Raw genomic sequence first — 17,437 nt, 5'->3', positions numbered from 1 at the left:
TACTATTGCAAATGCAATGGAGAAAGCCAACAGTAGGCTAATACCATGTCAACGTCTCGTTCTGTTCTTCAGATGGAGCGGATACTGAAGGAGAAGGGTTTGGCACAATACGCTAAACTTTCATGGAGAACCCAATCCAATGGGAATGTCTTCCAAAAGAAGTACCAGAAGAGTAACGCCACTGAACAGACTTGTGTTTCAAAACTGCGGAAAAAAAAAAACATTACCACCTAACTAACTAAACATGTATGTGTGACACATTATTCACTAATTTAAGTGGTTTACTGGGCAAATGCAAAAAGGGTAGCAGAAGTCTCTCACTATTTCCACAGTCTTGTCTTTATGTCTTTATAGTTACTGTGCATTTATACTGTCATGATTTCCTCATCCTTTGTTAAGGGATGTTGTATTTGTTTTGGGTAAGTGAAGTTTGAGAGTTGTGCAAGAATGTGAATGTTTTGTAAAATATTGGATTTAATCATCCGTTTATTTATTATCTGTTTTATCTGAGATATTCACTGCTTTTGGGTACAATTAATCCTGAGTTATTGTTACACCAGATTAATATGCCAATAAAAACAAAATTACAGCTAAGCTTTGGCAAGTGATGTTTTGAATGTACCCTCCTGTGTAAATACCACAGGAAAGCGTTGTATTTAATGTTCAATACTGTTACAATTAACTATTTATATCTTAAAATAAATGTGACATGTATTGAAAAAGTTTACAATAACGTTCTATTGTAATGATGCAGCAGAGGAGCATAAACAAACAGGTGAGTAAATATGGCAGAAGGCAGGTTGTAGAATTAACTAGTGTTAATTTCGTTAACGAAAATATGGCGAAAAATATTTGTTGGCGACCTTTTTTTCTACGACTAAGACGAGACGAAGACGAGATGGCACCAAGGTCATTAAACGATAACGGACTAAATCAACATGCAATATGGTTGACGGAAAAATACGAGACTATAATGTAGTAAAAAAAAAAAAAAAAAAAAAACCTAACCATAAATCTCTTTATTTTTGTCAACATTTATTTTTGTTACAATCCGCTGTTCATCTATGGCATGAGCGGAAGTTTTTTATGTTTTTTTTTCTGAGTGCGGTATAGTATTCTCAGAGCCATATAGAGAAATGCGTTCTGAACTTGAAAAAAATAACTTCCGCAAATCCACTTACCTTCCCTTTTTTTCCGCTTTGATTTACAGAAAATGAGGGGCCCAAATATCAGGTCTTCTCTTTTGCCCTAGTGCTGTTGCTGTCATGGCAAATTAAAGATGACCGTGCTTGAAATATGCCAAGACCTGATATTTGGGCCCATTTTCTGTATATCAAGGCGGGAAAAAAAAATCTAATGTCTGATTCTAACATAAGGGAAGGGAAGTGGATTCAAAATGGCAGGAAAAAACACAACAAACTGCACATCAAGGCTAACCACAAAGATCTCGAGGTAGGTTTACAACATCTTTGTGATTTATTTTGTGAACTATTTTTATTCTATTGGATGTATTTTATAGCTAAACTGAACCAATTAACCGTTGATTGTGAACCGTCGCAGTAGGAGCTAACTGTCCATACAACAGTCAAAGTGTGCAAATTCATAATTGTATTTCCCTTACTTTTTAAAGTTTCATTTGAACTGTTAAATAAGTAAAAAAAAAAAAAAAAAGTACTTTAGATTTAAACTGTCTTTACTGTGCAGTTGTTGAGCAACAAATTTGCCCAAGAGCACCACCTAGTGTCTCAGTCTACAATTCAGATCATCATAAAAATGTACTGGATTTGGCATCATTAATGTTATAAAAACCAACATATTAACGTTATAAAACCAAATGTCTACAAGAACTTTATGCAGGATAAACCTCCATAAAGTAATTATTTTATAATTGTAAATAAGTGTAATTCCACCTAGTTTTGATTGTGTTGTTGTCCCTTTCTGTCAAAATTGAAGTTAGCAACATTGACACACAGGGCTGCTTATAGCTGAAATGAACTCATTTCATAATGCATGAACTTCACACAATAATCTTATTGCTAAAATGTTAATGTTTTCATTGACTAAAACGAAATAGTTTAGGTTTTCTTTGACTAATGCAGAGACTTTTAGTCATCTAAAACTTTACTAAAACAAAATAGGATAAGGTTGACTAAATATGACAAAAACTAGGTAACACTTTATTTTAATGGTCTCTTTTGAACATTTAGTTGACTATGAGTATTTGCGACTACATTTCAACTAACTCTCATTATAGTATTAGTAGACTTTCTGCTTCATATTTACTAACTATTTATTATGATGGTTCTCCAACAGACATTCTATTGACTATAAGTATCTTTGCAACTGTATGTCAACTTATTCTAAAATTAACACTAGAATTAACCTGTCTCTTATCTTTGCGGGGATGGTGAGAGATTGTGACGGCTGAATCCTGGAACGCACACACCTCAGTTGCCGCAGGTAAGTGAAGTCCAGGTGAGAAGGTGAGTGGTGACGATGGGTATAGATGAAGGAGAAGAGATCCTTAGAAGGCACAGGGGAGGACCCCAACGATTCAGCAGATGGCCTCTTCCAAGAGCGGCAGGACGATTGGGATGAGATTAGCCTAGAGGGGATCACAGGCTCTGGAGATTCAGAAACACTTTCAGAAGCATGAATACGGGAGAGGAAATCAGCTTTGGTATTTTTTTTATTCGGGATGATAGGTAAAGGAGAAATTGAATCTAGAGAAGAACAAATGCCCACCTGGCCTGCCAGAGGTCTCTTCATATCACAAAAATACTCTAAGTTCATATGATTGGTGAGTACTCTGAACAGATGGTGAGCGCCCTCTAGCCAGTGCTTCCACTCTTCCAGAGAGAGTTTGATAGCGAGGAGTTTGCTGTTACTGATATCATAATTCCTTTCCGCCAGGGTGAGTTTCTTTAAAAAGAAGACACATGAATGGAGTTTAGGAGGGTTCCCCTGCTGCTGCAACAACAACATGCTGGTAAAAGCCCTCTTGAGATTATTACGCCTGCCTGTTTCCCCCCATACTGGCTCTGCTATACAGTGCAGACGTTAGTTAGGCAACATGTGCATTTCAATTAGTACTTATTTATTAGTATTTAATATTTTCTATTTATATTCACTACTTATTTTTCAGTGCCAGGGCATATGAACATTATATACTACTCAAAAAAATAAAGGGAACACTAAAATAACACATCCTAGATCTGAATGAATGAAATAATCCTATTAAATACTCTTTTCTTTACATAGTTGAATGTGCTGACAACAAAATAACACAAAAATTATCAATGGAAATCAAATTTATCAACCCATGGAGGTCTGGATTTGGAGTCACACTCAAAATTAAAGTGGAAAACCACACTACAGGCTGATCCAACTTTGATGTAATGTCCTTCAAAAACAAGTCAAAATGAGGCTCAGTAGTGTGTGTGGCCTCCACGTGCCTGTATGACCTCCCTACAACGCCTGGGCATGCTCCTGATGAGGTGGCGGATGGTCTCCTGAGGGATCTCCTCCCAGACCTGGACTAAAGCATCCGCCAACTCCTGCACAGTCTGTGGTGCAACGTGGCGTTGGTGGATGGAGCGAGACATGATGTCCCAGATGTGCTCAATTGGATTCAGGTCTGGGGAACAGGCGGGCCAGTCCATAGCATCAATGCCTTCCTCTTGCAGGAACTGCTGACACACTCCAGCCACATGAGGTCTAGCATTGTCTTGCATTAGGAGGAACCCAGGGCCAACCGCACCAGCATATGGTCTCACAAGGGGTCTGAGGATCTCATCTCGGAACCTAATGGCAGTCAGGCTACCTCTGGCGAGCACATGGAGGGGCCCCACTGTGCGGCCCCCCAAAGAAATGCCACCCCACACCATTACTGACCCACCGCCAAACTGGTCATGCTGGAGGATGTTGCAGGCAGCAGAACGTTCTCCACGGCATCTCCAGACTCTGTCACGTTTGTCACGTGCTCAGTGTGAACCTGCTTTCATCTGTGAAGAGCACAGGGTGCCAGTGGCGAATTTGCCAGTCTTGGTGTTCTCTGGCAAATGCCAAACGTCCTGCACGGTGTTGTCCTGTAAGCACAACTCCCACCTGTGGATGTCGGGATCCTCATACCACCCTCATGGAGTCTGTTTCTGACCGTTTGAGCAGACACATGCACATTTGTGGCCTGCTGGAGGTCATTTTGCAGGGCTCTGGCAGTGTTCTTCCTGCTCCTCATTGCACAAAGGCGGAGGTAGCGGTCCTGCTTCTGGGTTGTTGCTCTCCTACAGCCTCCTCCACGTCTCCTGATGTAGTGGCCTCTCTTGGTAGCGCCTCCATGCTCTGGACACTACGCTGACAGACACAGCAAACCTTCTTGCCACAGCTCGCATTGATGTGCCATCCTGGATGAGCTGCACTACCTGAGCCACTTGTGTGGGTTGTAGACTCCGTCTCATGCTACCACTAGAGTGAAAGCACCACCAGCATTCAAAAGTGACCAAAACATCAGCCAGGAAATCTCAGTTCCTAGAAGTGGTCTGTGGTCACCACCTGCAGAACCACTCCTTTATTGGGGGTGTCTTGCTAATTGCCTATAATTTCCACCTGTTGTCTATTCCATTTGCACAACAGCATGTGAAATTGATTGTCAATCAGTGTTGCTTTCTAAGTGGACAGTTTGATTTCACAGAAGTGTGATTGACTTGGAGTTGAACAACGACTTAAACAACATTGTGTTGTTTAAGTGTACCCTTTATTTTTTTGAGCAGTGTATAACCACACATGTTTTCTTTTGATTGTTAAATACTTGTTTTCATCTTTTGATAAATAATAAATTGGTTTGTTGGGGCATTGACTAGGCCGTATGTCATTACGCAATTCTCATAATGGCCTGTAGGGGTCACAAATGCGGTCTTCCACTCGTCCCCCTCATGTATTCGGATGAGTTTATAGGTACTCCAGAGGTCCAGTTTTCATGAACATTACTTTACAGCATGAAATCAATATGCTTAAAATTTAACTTAGTCAGAACAAAGATTATGTACTTACAAGCGATGCTTCGGGTGGGAAGTCAACGGGTAGGATGCATTTTCCCTGGCGTAATGACCGTCTGCATTTTTAACCAGTCTGCCGTTTCTAACGTGGTTTCCTACTTCCTGTTTTAGCACAGTAAACAAACATCAAAATAAGAGTCTGAATGAAACTGAAAGTATATATTAAATGTCTGTAGGGCAGAACACTCCTAGTCTGACCTTAGAGGTCACCATTAACTATCAAATGTCTCTGATCCGTCAGTCATTGGGCAGAAGAAGGAATTCTTCTGACACTGGTCTCAAGAGCACCTTCACAGAACCTTGGTCCGATGTCCTGAGCTCCACCTTCCTTACTTTGCTGTCTCTCCCAGGGAAGACAGCTGTGATCCTCGCCATAGGCCATGTGTTACGTGCAGCTTGACTGTCCTTCAGGACCACAATGTCCCCTTCTTTCAGATCCCGTTGGGGAGTGTTCTGCGGTCCGGTCTTATCTGCTTCGCAGGTCCCTGTATGGCAAAGAAACGTCTCAATGCATTAATGCAACTGGACGTGTCTAGGGAGTCGATGATCTCGATGTGCATGGCTCGGGAGCTCATACAGCAGACGAGCATTGCCCATCTTTTGCTTTTGGCCTGTCCACCTCGGGTACGCCTGGAGACGATTTGCCATGGTCCGAACAGATCCACTCCTACATAGGTTAAGGGTGGGCATGTGTGCAAGTGTTCTGGAGGTAAGTCTGCCATAAGCTGTTCCTCTGTTCTTCCGCATAACTTTCAGCACACTACACATTTGTGCAAGAGAGGCAATAAGTAATTTTTCACCTATGACCCAGAAGCCCGCTGCTCTCAGGGCCCCTTCAGTGATGTGTCGGTCTTGATGCTCTACCTCGTCATGATACTGTCGCACCAACAGCAGAGAAACGTGGCTGGTCTTGGGCAAGATGATGTTTTTTCCTGAGTGCTCAAGTCAGCAGCGTGTTTTAATCTGCCACCAACACAAATCAGATCACCTTCAAGAACAGGTCTGAGCTTGTGAAGGGAACTGTCCTTGGTTACAGCTTGTCCGAGCTCAAGAGCTGTGAGCTCTTTTGCAAAGACATCTTCTTGTGCGTCTCAGATGATGATGTGTCTTGCCTGAGACAATTCATCCGGATTGCGTGGGAGGTTGCAGTGGTGCCATCCTTTACATTCACTGGACTTGTTTTGTCTGTAAGCGCTGGCTATGTGGATGAGTAGGGCAAAAGCCCTGGTGAGGGAGCGCATGCATGAAAGCGCTCTAACCGCGTGGCGGTAAGGCCTCTGTTTTGAGTCTGAGTAAGAAAGCTACTCACTTCAGGTCGTATTTCCATGTCTGATTCTGGGTTAACAATTTCAAACGTCCGGCATGTATCCGTGTCAGATGCGTGGTCAGCCGGCTTGTCCTCTGTGTTGACGTAGAACTACTGGTTAGGTCGTGTGGACTGAGGAATTCGTGGGACTCGATTGTGAACTGTATCTCATGTCAAGTCAAGTCATCTTCATTTATATAGCGCTTTTAACAACGTAGATTGTTTCAAAGCAGCTTTACAGAGATAAGCGGATAATTTAAGGTAGCAGATATTGTTTTGGCTTTATAGCAGAGTTAAGTTATTTTCCATCTAAAGTTAGTTTTGATTGATTTGCTTCCGTCGCAACGATAATTTGTTATTAAATTAGGGGCCGCTAAGACGACACCATTCTCTCTACACAGACTTTAAACGCGAACCTGTGAGAAACGCTGATGGCGTTCACATGCGCATTTAGAATGGGTTCTATAGTTATGTGCGTTTGAAAATACGCAGGTTTGGAATTCCCTACAAGCCAAGCCTAAACAAAGTACTTGTCTTTCCTTATAAATTTTGATAAAGAATTTTATTTTATTTTGTTGCTTTGGGGTAGGAACACGAAACTAATTTTCCCGACAACGCCTTATCTGTAGAGTGGTAGAGGGATCCTCCATAGGGAGAGACTAGTTGGCACTTCAGCACTGCGTTGTCATCGGTCCAGGCGAAGGTCCTTCGTCAGATCTGGATACGGCCTGGATCCGGCAGGCTGCAGGAAAACCTCGGGATAAACACACACTAAAATTAGCGTAGATGCCATTCTTCTTATGATGTAACGAGTACATCAGGATTTATGGGAAGTGTTCCCGGTTCCGGCTGACCTAATCTATGCAGCCTAACATTAAATTATAGAAGTCTATAATGTATTATGTAAATGCTAGGTCAAAGAGATGTGTCTTTAATCTGGCTTTGAACTGACAGAGTGTGTCTGCTTCCCGGACAATGGTAGGAAGACTGTTCCAGAGTTTTGGTGCTAAATAGGAAAAGGATCTACCGCCAGCAGTCGATTTTGATATTCTAGGTATTATCAACTGGCCGGAATTTTGAGATCGCAATAGACGTGACGGACTATAATGCGTTAAGAGCTCGCTCAAGTACTGCGGAGCTAAACCATTTAGTGCTTTGTAAGTAATCAGCAATATTTTAAAATTTATGCGATGTTTAATAGGGAGCCAATGCAGTTTTGACAGAACTGGGCTAATATGGTCATACTTCCTGGTTCTGGTAAGAACTCGAGCTGCTGCGTTTTGAACTAGCTGTAGTTTGTTTATTAAGCGTGCAGGGCAACCACCCAGTAGAGCATTACAATAATCTAGCCTTGAGGTCATGAACGCATGAACTAATTGTTCCGCATTTGTCAATGAGAGCATATGACGTAATTTAGATATATTTTTAAGATGGAAAAATGCGGTTTTACAGATACTAGACACGTGACTTTCAAATGAAAGATTGGTATCAAAGATTTACCAATCTTTTCATTTTGCAATTTATCATTTACAGTCTGCCTTTAGTCAGGTACAAAAATCTCTGGTAGGATTAAAGTTGGTATTAAATGCTAAAAAGTCTTCTTACAAAGACTTCTTACAAATACCTAGGTATTTGGATTGATGATAAATTGTCTTTTGGGGTCCATATTGAGAGCCTTTTAAAAAAACTCAGACCTAAGTTAGGTTTTTATTTTAGATTAAAGAGGTGCTTTCCTTATTCAGCAAGGAAAAGGTTGGTGCAGAGTTCATTCTTAACAGTTTTGGATTACGGTGATTTAATTTATATGCACTCTACCTCATTTTTATTAAAACAAATAGATGTATTATATCACTCTGCCTTACGTTTCATTATAGATGCAAAAGCTAGGACTCACCACTGCACTCTGTATGAAACTGTACAATTTTGACAATTTTGTGTGACAAAAAAATTTTGTCACTTATGTCTTGTTCTTGTTGCCAGTTACCTCGTCTGAGCTGCCTGCTGTGTTTATTCTTCGCGTTCTCCTCTGAGTCCCATGTGGCGCTGGATTACCAGTTCGGGAATTCACATCGACCAGTCTCTTTTAGTGCACCCTGAGTATTCCTTTATGGTATCGTCTGTCAAGATTCATCAGTCTCCTGCATCTTGTCTGATCTGAGTATCTTCTCTGTCTAATAAACTTGAGCAACTTGCAATTGGATCTGGAATCATTATTGTGACAAATTGTTTTTAACTAGGTACCCTTTAAATTATATGTTTGTATTTACTTAAGTTAAACATAATGTCTTGTTTGTATATGTATAGTCTATGTATAGAGATTTGTTGTGTAGTATGTGATTTTTTTGTCCTATCTTTTTTAATGTTTTTTCTTTGCAACTTTTTGGCCGCCTATCTTGGCCAGGACTCCCTGGGAGAAGAGTTACTGTAACTCAATGGGACTTTTCCTGGTTAAATAAAGGTTAAAAAAAAACAGCAACAGATAAAAGTGGCCCAAAACTGAGAAACTCAAACATGGGGTCTGTCCAAATACCCACACCTGCAGTCTTGGCCACTAGAGAGTATGTGCACGCAACAGGATATAAGTGAGCACATTTTACTGGTGCAAACATGAGTATGTGAATTTTTTAATTTTACAACATTTGCAACTGCTTTTTATCACTTAATTAAAAGCTGCTGTACAGGCACTTAGAGGATTATTTAAAAATGCAAAGCTTTGAAAATCAAAATAAAGCTCTGTAAACACTTGCATTTTTACAACACTGTAAGTGTGTCACATCGGGTAATCAAAAGTTCTACACACACTTGATCACTTGGGACAAATACAAGAAAAAAATGTAATGTAAGTAGACAAATGGTGAAGTGGAAAGATCGCAAGTGTTGGTGGACAGGCCGATACATGTCAAGATGAACAGGGATGAAACACGAGTTATGCAGTCCAGCAATATAATTAAAGCTGCTGTTTAGTTGTGAATATAACAATATAAATTGTGAATGTTCACATATTTTTTTGATTAAGGTTCATATAAATATAGACTTATACTAACTGACAAAGATGCCAATATGCAAATACAGAGGTAGACAAACACAGATAAGGAGGAAGGAAAACATGAAAATTAGTTTTAGAGAAATACACAAATGATGTGATGAGCTGAATGAGGGATGAGAGCAGATATAATAATAGCGTAGTGTAAATCTGCAGACAGAAACATCAGACTCAGGACAGAAACACACGACCTCTAAAGTAAGAACATGTTCATTCTTCAAACACAATTACACTTTCAAATGTTATTATTGTCTGAATAATTGCTAAAACTGCTATTTTTTTATCAATTAATTAATTGATTTATTTTTTAATTACATGATCATGATTTAGTCCATGATGAATATGTGAGTATTTGGGATTTTTAATGTGTTTCTTCTTCAGAAATGGACCAAACTCTATGTTTGATTCTTCTTCTCATTGGTGAGTGTGTTTGTTGTTTTATTTATGGTTTATAGTTTCATCAGGTTTGACCCTGTTATGAAAAGCATTAAATCAAACGCTCTCTTTCACAGCTCTCTGCTCCGTAGCTGAATGTGTTCAGCGTCAGTATCACTTTATAAACGAGGAGAAGACCTGGACTGAAGCTCAGAGATTCTGCAGAGAGAATTACACAGATCTGGCCACCGTTGACAACATGAACGACATGAACGAGCTGAAGAAGAGTGTGAATGATGGACGTGTTCAGTTAGTCTGGATTGGGCTGAAGAGGACGAGTGTTAATAAATGGCAGTGGTCTTCAGGTGAACCTGCGCTCTATCTGAACTGGGGATCTGGACAACCTGAAGGCAGAGATTATTGTGGAATGATGTCAAGTGGAAAATTTCATGATTTGTCATGTAGTGATACTCGTCGTTTCATCTGCAATGACAGTGAGTGCAGCTATTTACAATTACAACAACCGTTCATGCACCATATACCAAATATAATGGCTCCAGAACATTTTCTACTAACACACACATCATTAATTTATAAATTAAAGGTAGCGTAGGTCATTTCAGAGAGGCTAGCAATATCAAGCTGGCTTTGAAAGTCGGCAAAGCATCAAGAGAGACAGCGTTAAATTACCTCATGTCTCAAAGCACATAACGTTACAATAATAAATGATGTTTTTATTAACAAAGTTCGGGAGGAGCACATTCAGATAATTAACACGAGTGGAGAGCACTCAGCAATCAATGATAAGATGTGTATATATATATACATTCAGCAGTCTCACCTCAATTCATTGACAGTTTAGCAGCATCCCTCCACCACCCCTTCTCCACACTTCTAGTCCTAAACACTTACATACGGGGGGAGTACTCTGGGTTCCGGTGTGGTATAGTATCCTGTAACCCTATAGTAATGGGTCCGGGCTGAGGACCCAAGCAATCCGATTGGTTCAAAGCACGTTTTATGGGTAATCGCTTTAGTGCCTGGTTACAAATCATACAAAATCACTTTATTATAGAAGACGTTTGTACTACGTTATAAAGAATCATTAATGTATTTAATGTATTTTAAATTATACGTTTCATATACTAGTATTTAACCGAAGCTATAGATTGTGAAATTAAACATTTCTCGTAGGTAGTGTTTTTTAGTTAGCTTAGATAATAGCATAGCATAGCATACAGCTAACGTTATCCGATGATCGTGCTATGAGCTTTTCCTTAGCTTATACTGCACTGATACTGCCTTACCGTATCGCGAGAACAGATTTAGATCAGGCATACTACTGGCATACTAATTGGGACCCATTACTATAGGGTTACAGAATATTACACCACACCGGCCGAACTCCGAGCTCGGAGCCCTCCCTCCGGACAGCACGCCAAATACACATTAAACTTTACTCCCTCTAATTGTATGTAAGTGTGAACTCATGAATGAACATAAACAACTTACAGAGCTCTAGTTGTACCACCTGACTGCTGTAGATTCATTTCGGCGTTGACAGTGTTGACATAAAAAACACATAAATCCGAGTCTGAGGACGTGAACAGCTCCGGGTTGCCATCTCATAATTACAGTCACTCATGGTGTGAACGCAGCATGAGCTCGTTGTTTTGGTTCAGGAGGAACTGTAAAAGACGACTGCTGTGTGTTTGTGGCGCTCAGTGACTGTGTGTTTCTGCAAAGCCTTACAGAACGCGCTGATGAAGTGTGACGTCTGCGCAGCAGGTGCATATGCAATGATTTATCAAAATTAAAACACAAAGAATATCATTTTTTCAGATAGTTTCAGGTGGTTCTCGAATCTGATTGGCTGATTGCCTTTTTTTAGCCGTGCAATATTTGTGCAGTAACCTCATTCAAACTGTTTCACCATTTGTATCACTCCGCTAGCGCCGACTGTCATGGCGGTCGAGAAAATCCACCATATTTTAAATAAATACTACTGTAGTTGTGTCACAAAATGTTGTTTTAAGAGTTTTTTAGATGAGAATGTAGTTATTTAGACCTCAAATATCTGACTAATATATAATCTTATTGCCTATTTTACGATATGTTCAGAAGCTTTCGCAGGTTCGAGCTCCAGGCCGTCAGCGGGTGTTCAGCGCTAATGTTCCCACAGAGAACAGCGTCATCTCGGCCAGTACTTCGGGAATTTGTAAATGTATCAGGCCAATTACATAATCAGTTCAAAGATAATCAATACAAAACATCAAATGCTCTGGAATAAAGAGAAAAAGATGTATCTGACTCAAGAAATACATGATGCTGAGTTTCTGGAAGACACTCAGCATTTCATGTTTTGCTATTGGATTTATTATAAAATAGCTGTAATAACAAATTATTAATTATAATAAAATAATGCATTAAATACTTTTAAATATTTTTTATTTAAATATTCAAATTCAAAAAAAGAAAAAAAAGATTCAAATAGGCCGATTCAAATTTTAAAACACTGCTTTAAAAAGTGCACATGAAAAAAAAGTGTGCTTTAAAAAATTATCTTTAAAGCTGCTAAAATTACCCAGACTTGTTTTCTTATTCTCGTCTATGTTGCTGCAGGTCTATGAATATCTCAAATCTCAAAATATATTATCAGCATTATGTAATAATGTCAATGTAATAATAGTCCACTAAAACAAAATCAAGCATCAAAATACACTGCAACTACATTAAATTATAAATTACTAGTATACCGTACAAGTAAATATTTTAGTGGACTAGTTAATTAACATATTTAGCTGCAGTGTAACATCTTCCTCTGTCTGACGTTTCTCTCTTCAGGCTCTTAATCAAGTGTTCTGAAGAGGAAACATAATGGACAAAAAGAAAGCACTTTAAAATCATCCAAATGCTCAGAAATGTTACTTCATGTCTTTGAATTCTTTTCTGATGCTTCCATTGCTGCTCTTGTTCACATCCAAACCATAAAGCAGCATAAGAATAATGAACAAACTGATTCATGAAACTGTTTTTTTTTTCTTTTCTTTTTTTCTTAAAGCGAACAGAGGACTCGTCTTTGTCAATCAGAAGAAGAACTGGAGAGACGCTCAGAGTTACTGCAGACAGAAACACATTGATCTGGTCAGTGTGAGGAACCAGAATGAGAATCAACAGGTTAAGGATTTCATTAGTGGTCTTCGGTTATCTAGATCATGGATCTGGATCGGTCTGTTCAGAGACTCATGGCAGTGGTCAGATCAGAGTAACTCCTCATTCAGATACTGGGCTCCTACTCAACCTAATAATGTTGGAGGTGTTGAAAACTGTGCAGTGATCAGACCAAATGCTCAGGGTCAATGGCATGACATCTCTTGCAACAACCAATATCCTTTTGTGTGTCATGAAGGTGAGCAGATCCTCACAAACACACACAATCCATCCATCACCTCCAGATATCTTAAAGTTCACGCTACATGTCTGACATGACAGATTCCTCCACAGTGTTTGTTCTGCATGTTGTTTTTGATCAGTCTCTCTCTAGTTTTTGCTTGTGGTTTGTTTTGTGTCCAGATAAACTGATTCTGATCAAAGAGAATCTGACGTGGCCTGAAGCTCTGAGATACTGCAGACAGAATTATACGGATCTGGTCTCGGTTCAGTCAGTCGAGATGCAGCGTCGTGTGATGAATGTGGTTAAACGTGCGTCTACTGAGGCGGTGTGGTTGGGTTTACGTCACTCCTGTATTTTGGGCCTCTGGTACTGGGTGAGCGGAGAGACCGTGTGCTTTCATAACTGGGCTCCAGGAGAGGAGAACTGTGTGTCTGGAGTGAGATCTGGAGCAGTTCAGTCTGGAGGAGATCAGCGCTGGATCAGCCGTCCTGAACACCACAAACTCAACTTCATCTGCAGCAGATCTTAGGAGTGAAGGATATGTTTGTGTTCTTACATAACTGGCAAATGTTTTTTTTTTTTACTGGCAAAAACCTTTTTGTATTGTTTTAATCATCAGATAATGTGCTTATATCAGTACAATGAAATTAATTTATGTAATTTAAAAGTATCATATGAGTCTTTTTACTATCAATGTAATGTTCGTTGGGTATTTAAAATACTAATGTGCACTATATGTTTTAAAGACTCCATGACATCAACAATATTTGTGACTGTTCAGTCAAACATAATTGCTGTTAAATAGAAAGTAGAAGATCATGATTCGAGGATGTGTCTCAAAGTATATTGGCTGTTTAAAATAAAAGCAAAGCACAAGCCACGTCAGTTGATTTCATGGGATCTTGTTATTCTGGTGGTGTGGCTTCTTTCTTCTCCTCACTCCTGTGTTTTGCACTAGTCATATATTTGCAAATTACTTGTTTAAAATATGATTGTGAGCATCTATATGTGTCTCAATGAAATGAAATATGGTTTATTCTTAAAGAAAAAAATAAAGTTGAGTATAAAGTATCTTGCAACCTGTAATGTGTGTTCAACAACACCAGCTCAAATAAAAATATTTACAAACAGCATTTTTGTGTTGTGACATTTATAAAACACAAATATATATACAATTTTAATTGAAAAATGTTGAAATATGTAAACATTCTTTCAACTTAATTTTTATAACAACTCAACATTCTACACAGTAAAATCCTCAGTGTTAAATGGACACTACTCAGTGTCTGTATGGGTCCAATCTACAGTGTTAAAATAACACTGGAGAAACTTCCGTTAATTAGATATATATATATATATATATATATGTGTTTAAAGTTTGACTTTATATCTGTCATACGTCTACATAAGTTTTATTGAGAATTAACAGAGGTTTAGATGTTGATGTTTTATTGAATGTTTAGTTTGAAGTCGCCATTATGATGATCAGTGTTTGCTTTAGTTGAGCTCTTGATCCTTGACTTTTGTTAAGAGTTTGAGATCTGCCGATAAACTTCTTCTACAGGTACCACAGTCCCAACTGAAGTGAAAAGGCAATTGGTTCGATAGTCGGACCAAGGTTATAGAATAATACCGCTTTCCTTCCGCTCTGCCCCCACTTTTTTTTTTTTTTCCATTTTTATTTAAACAACAATCAACATACATATTCACATAACAACACAACCAACAACACAACATGCATACAGACATACACTCACCTAAATGATTATTAGGAACACCATACTAATACTGTGTTTGACCCCCTTTCTCCTTCAGAACTGCCTTAATTCTACGTGGCATTGATTCAACAAGGTGCTGAAAGCATTCTTTAGAAATGTTGGCCCATATTGATAGGATAGCATCTTGCAGTTGATGGAGATTTGTGGGATGCACATCCATGGCACAAAGCTCCCATTCCACCACATCCCAAAGATGCTCTATTGGGTTGAGATCTGGTGACTGTGGGGGCCATTTTAGTACAGTGAACTCATTGTCATGTTCAAGAAACCAATTTGAAATGATTCGAGCTTTGTGACATGGTGCATTATCCTGCTGGAAGTAGCCATCAGAGGATGGGTACATGGTGGTCATAAAGGGATGGACATGGTCAGAAACAATGCTCAGGTAGGCCGTGGCATTTAAACGATGCCCAATTGGCACTAAGGGGCCTAAAGTGTGCCAAGAAAACATCCCCCACACCATTACACCACCACCACCAGCCTGCACAGTGGTAACAAGGCATGATGGATCCATGTTCTCATTCTGTTTACGCCAAATTCTGACTCTACCATCTGAATGTCTCAACAGAAATCGAGACTCATCAGACCAGGCAACATTTTTCCAGTCTTCAACTGTCCAATTTTGGTGAGCCCGTGCAAATTGTAGCCTCTTTTTCCTATTTGTAGTGGAGATGAGTGGTACCCGGTGGGGTCTTCTGCTGTTGTAGCCCATCCGCCTCAAGGTTGTGCGTGTTGTGGCTTCACAAATGCTTTGCTGCATACCTCGGTTGTAAAGAGTGGTTATTTCAGTCAAAGTTGCTCTTCTATCAGCTTGAATCAGTCGGACAATTCTCCTCTGACCTCTAGCATCAACAAGGCATTTTCGCCCACAGGACTGCCGCATACTGGATGTTTTTCCCTTTTCACACCATTCTTTGTAAACCCTAGAAATGGTTGTGCGTGAAAATCCCAGTAACTGAGCAGATTGTGAAATACTCAGACCAGCCCGTCTGGCACCAACAACCATGCCACGCTCAAAATTGCTTAAATCACCTTTCTTTCCCATTCTGACATTCAGTTTGGGGTTCAGGAGATTGTCTTGACCAGGACCACACCCCTAAATGCATTGAAGCAACTGCCATGTGATTGGTTGATTAGATAATTGCATTAATGAGAAATTGAACAGGTGTTCCTAATAATCCTTTAGGTGAGTGTAAATTGTGCCTTTACATTGTGTATATAAAGAAAACAATAAAGAGAAAGAATAACTTCAGTAGATCAAAGGCAAAACCTGACGACAGCCTCAATTTGTCCAGTTACAGTTATAATTGGTTTTGGAGATAATTTATGAAAGGACACCACATGACAGTGATCTTAGGCCCGGAGCACCTTAAATTAAGTCTTATTTTTTCCAAACTCAGGATTTGTAACACTTTGGGCTGCACTCTTTATTTGGGCTGCATATTTATTCAAATCAACTGAGTCCTTAGGCAGCGCAGGACCAATAAGTTCAAGCCTAATAGCCTATTTTAAACAGATTTCCTCAAATAAAATTAATCCAGCACGTTAAGGTTACCACGGCAACCACTTGCGTGTCCGGGTTTGAACTCACTTCTCGTGTATGAAAAGTATCTTTACACATGATGGGCAGCAAAAATTGCAAGAAAAGCTTGACATGTACTGACAACCACATTAATTAAGCGTATTCTCTTTGTTAGGATGTTGATATAGCAAACGTTCAAGTTTCAAGTAAGTTTCATTCATAATGTTTCTCCTTTAATCTGATATACAGTTTTATACAGTGTTGTCCCTTATAACCAGTAGGATAACAAGCCTAAGCAAGTGTGGGAGGAGACTGGCCAGCAATCAGTTTCAGGTGCAGGTGCTAGTCATATGATCAAGACAGCATAAATGGTTGTTGCAACAACAGATGGTAGTGATGGGAAACTGAAACTTTCTGAAGCATTTGAGGCTTTCATCAAATATGGTATTCTTACTATGATATTAGACTACATAGCCTATAATAAAAGATAATGAATTTCAAACCTGAACCAAACATATTTATATTCAAAGATCAACAGTATTTCATTAGTCTTTAGTCTGCCACAAAAAAAACAACATTAAAATCATGAACTCAAATGTCATGGTGAAAAATAAAAAACAATGACTGTTGTAACAGTGCGTAAATCAGACCTTTCAGGCTATAGCCTAACGCTAATAAGCCTTATGCCACAATTATTATTACAACTAAATTGTCAGTCATTAAATAAGAAAACTAAATAATTGAGTAGATGATTTGCTTTGTGTAACCCGACATCAGACATTAGTTCGAAGTATTATTTTTACACACAGTGCCAATCAACCAACCAAAATGGCTGCAGGACGACTCAACCTCCACGGACAGTTTTTAATGTTTTATCAGACAATAACTACTCAAGATTTTGCTTTAGTATAATTTTCGAGACAATTAGGGCCGGATTCGGGATTCGGGATTCGGGACAACAGCTT

The 17,437-nt window shown here is 39.3% G+C and overlaps 2 protein-coding genes across 2 annotated transcripts in view; one reads left to right on the top strand and one right to left on the bottom strand.

Moving 5' to 3' along the window:
* The window catches only part of LOC311079134 (uncharacterized protein), a 162,979-nt gene that overhangs the window by 77,258 nt on the left and 68,284 nt on the right, over positions 1 to 17,437 (bottom strand). The window lies entirely within an intron of this gene.
* Positions 9,787 to 13,701, top strand: LOC311078888 (C-type mannose receptor 2-like; the record flags this gene model as incomplete). Its single annotated transcript, XM_084107940.1, has 4 exons — positions 9,787 to 9,823; positions 9,916 to 10,272; positions 12,840 to 13,187; positions 13,352 to 13,701. The coding sequence occupies 4 exons, from the start codon at positions 9,787 to 9,789 to the stop codon at positions 13,699 to 13,701; spliced, it is 1,092 nt and encodes a 363-aa protein (XP_083964066.1).

This window comes from Abramis brama, assembly GCF_963993115.1.
Source record: "Abramis brama genome assembly, chromosome: 3".
Taxonomy (NCBI): Eukaryota; Metazoa; Chordata; class Actinopteri; order Cypriniformes; family Leuciscidae; genus Abramis; species Abramis brama.
The sequence above is the reverse complement of the archived record's forward strand: the minus strand, read 5'-3'. Positions and strand labels throughout refer to the sequence as shown.